Raw genomic sequence first — 2938 nt, forward strand, 5'->3', positions numbered from 1 at the left:
AGCCGGTGCGAGGGTGCCTTCGTCATCGACTCCCAACAACGCATCCAGGAACCCCGTCTCGTCCTCATCGTCCGGGAAGTAATCACCGCCATCTCCCCCATGCTGCTGCTGGTGCTGCTGCTGGTGGTGGTAGTGCGATGGAGCGTAACGAGGTCGCATGGGTGCGGCTGGAGGTGCACTGCGCATGGAGCCATGCTGGTGCTCGCTGCTGCCACTGCCACTGCCACTGCCACTGCCGCCGAGCAGGAGGGCAAGGAGGGCCTCGTCGCTGCGGCCAGATGTCGCCTGCTGCTGCTGCTGCTGATGGTGTTGGGATGACGGCGCAGGGGTTGGCATTGACTGGGAGGAGATGGTGCTGCTGCTGTGGCTGGTCATTGCGGACGCGCTGCTGTGGCTCGTGCTCGCACCGCGACGAGAGCCGTGTGGATGTGGCTGCTGTCGGCTGGGCGACGCTGGCGTGACCAGGTATGTTGCTTCACTGTGACCAAAGCAGCCAATCAGGGCCGGTGCCTGCGCTGTGCTGGACGGACAGTGTGACCTCCCAATCACCTTGGCTTGCTTCGGGGCACGCTCGCGCCCGCCATCATCAAGAAGCAAACCACCACTTTCTGTGTCTTCACCGCGCCATGGCGCCGTGATTGGTGGTGCGCTGTCGTCCATGTGAAGTGGAGGCTGGTGCGGGTCATGTTGGTGCGGGTTGTGTTGGTGCGGGTTGTGCTGGTGGTGCTGGTGGTGATGAGGGGGAAGGCCGCCGCCAACCTGCATTGGGCGTGATGCTGGCGACACGCCGCCCGGCTGGTCGTCGCCACTGGGATAGCGAGGCCGTTGCACACGCCGCCGCTGCCGCCACTGTCCGTCACCACCCATACCTGGTGCAAGGGGATCGTGGGCTGGCGGTGCTGTTGGGTTCTGCTGTTGCGCTGCAGAGGATGCACGGCGGTGAGGTGCGCGAAACCGCGGGCGCTTGAACGGCGGCTGCTGCTGCTGCTGCTTCAGAGGACGCTGGGGCGACGTTGATGCGCTCGTGGACGGGGGTGTCGTGGGCGTGCTGGCAGTGCCTGCAGTGGCAGAGGTGGTGTGTGGTGGGTGGCGGTGGAACTGCGGGTATAGCCGCTGCCCGGATGCACGTCGTTGTTGTGGAAGGGCGCGTGTCGGGGATGAGGAGGGCGATGGCGATGACGCTGGTGCTGGCGCTTGCACAAGACCGCCAGAGGTGCGCTGCTCGTCCACTTCCTCCAGCTGGATGAGGTAGCGGTCGGACTCCAGGTCGTCGCCGGGCTGCAGTTGCCGCCGCTGGAACACTGAGTCCAAGGCGCTGCCGGTCCCGCCTTCATTGTACAAGATGGCCTTGGAGCGCTCCACGTCCCACTTGAGCAGGCCGTCCTGGTAAGTCTTTCGCTTCTTCGTCTTTTGGTGCGTGTACAGCGCCTGTACGCGTGTCACGCGGGTCAACATGTGTGCGTAAACGTGGGTTAGGCGAGTGTGGGGTGCGTGAGCGGGTGTGGTGGAGTGAGCGTGGGGTGGGTGGTAAAGTAATCATGCCAACACAGAAACGACAGCACGCGTGCGTGCACAAACAGCCAGCAACAGCACACGAGCTCACACTGCATGCAAGTACACGCACCTTGAACCACACGATGCGAGGGCCACCACTGAGGTCTGCCATGGTGTCTGCAGTGTTGAAGTCAAATGGCTGTCCCATGTGACATGATGTGAACTCGTGAGTCGGTAGTGTTGTTGTTGCTGTTGTTGTTCATGTGCATGTGGGTACGCGTGTGTGTATGTATGTGTGCGTGTGTGTGTGTGTGTGTTTGTGTTTGTGCAGCGTTACGTTTCCCGCCAAACAACAGGCCACAGAGCGGAGGGTGAAGCACTCAAACTCCAAGCACTATCCAGCCAGCACTGACATACATCAACACGAGCATCAACACCAACCCACCAACCAGCGCGCACAAACTTGCCCGGACAGGACGGCGTTAAATCGTCAGCGCGGGCGTGCAATTTGCAACGCAAGCAACAACTGTGAGTGCACGAAATTTTGTGGGCACGGTTGCAAAACGGCGGACGCAAGCCAGCAAGCAAGCAAGCAAGCAAGCCAGCCAGCCAAGCCAGCGATGATTTGCGATTGTTGACATGACTCACCACAGAAGTTCCCAGCAGCGGTGCTTGCACTGTGTCACAAGTAGACAAGTACTCACACCGCCGGCCCACTTGTTCAGCACGCAGCCTTGGGCCGTCAAACCCTCGAAACGGAGGGGAAGGCCACAAGTGCTTACGCGCGCTGCATGGATGTGCTGGACAAGCGGTGTCTGCAGCAACCCTGAGGCTACCACGTCGGGAACCCTGCTGACCACCGCCAAAGAGATTGCTCTGCTTTGACGAGGGTCGGTGACACCAAAGCAAGACCGCCGACGAGGCAGATGCCCAGAGGGCTGACTGCCACGAGGCTGACTGCAAAGACTGCCACCAAAGGCGCCACACACACACACACACACACACACACACAGAGCAGACAAGTAAACACTAGAAACTCAGTAAACAAGAGCACTAGAGCACATGTAAGGAGGAATGATCGCTGGACCTGCAAGAGAAAAGAGAGACAGGGGCCAACACAAGGGGGGGACAGTTGAGTGTGAGTTTGAGAAGGAGATATCCTGTGACATGACAACAAGCACACAAGCACCTCCTACTCCTCCCTCTTCTCCTTCTCCCTCTTCTCCTTCTCCTGAGCTCCTGTCGCGTCGATGGGAAAATGAACAAGTGAGAGAGAGAGAGTGTGTGTGTGTGTGTGGTGCTTTGCGTGTGTTGTTCTGTTGATGTGAGTGCTAAGTTACTGAGTGAGTTGCGGGGGCGTGGGTGTCAGTTGCCACAACTGGAAAGTCGCCCACAAAGTGCCACACCCACACGTCCAAATAAGCATCTAACACAAAAAAAAAAC

At 59.5% G+C, this 2938-nt stretch overlaps 1 protein-coding gene across 1 annotated transcript in view; it reads right to left on the minus strand.

Annotated features, from left to right (window-relative positions):
* The window catches only part of PTSG_06026 (Upf1 protein), a 9691-nt gene extending 7273 nt beyond the window's left edge, over positions 1-2418 (minus strand). Inside the window, exons 1-3 of the mRNA XM_004992861.1 lie at positions 2143-2418; positions 1625-1956; positions 1-1428 (exon numbers count right to left, since the gene is read on the minus strand). The exon at positions 1-1428 is cut by the window's left edge and continues 832 nt beyond it. Of these exons, the coding sequence (XP_004992918.1) occupies positions 1-1428; positions 1625-1702 (1506 nt within the window). The 5' untranslated portion in view covers positions 1703-1956; positions 2143-2418. The remainder of the gene's footprint in view (positions 1429-1624; positions 1957-2142) is intronic.
* Positions 2419-2938: the final 520 nt, after the last annotated feature.

The sequence above is a fragment of the Salpingoeca rosetta genome (genome assembly GCF_000188695.1).
Source record: "Salpingoeca rosetta unplaced genomic scaffold supercont1.15, whole genome shotgun sequence".
Taxonomy (NCBI): domain Eukaryota; class Choanoflagellata; order Craspedida; family Salpingoecidae; genus Salpingoeca; species Salpingoeca rosetta.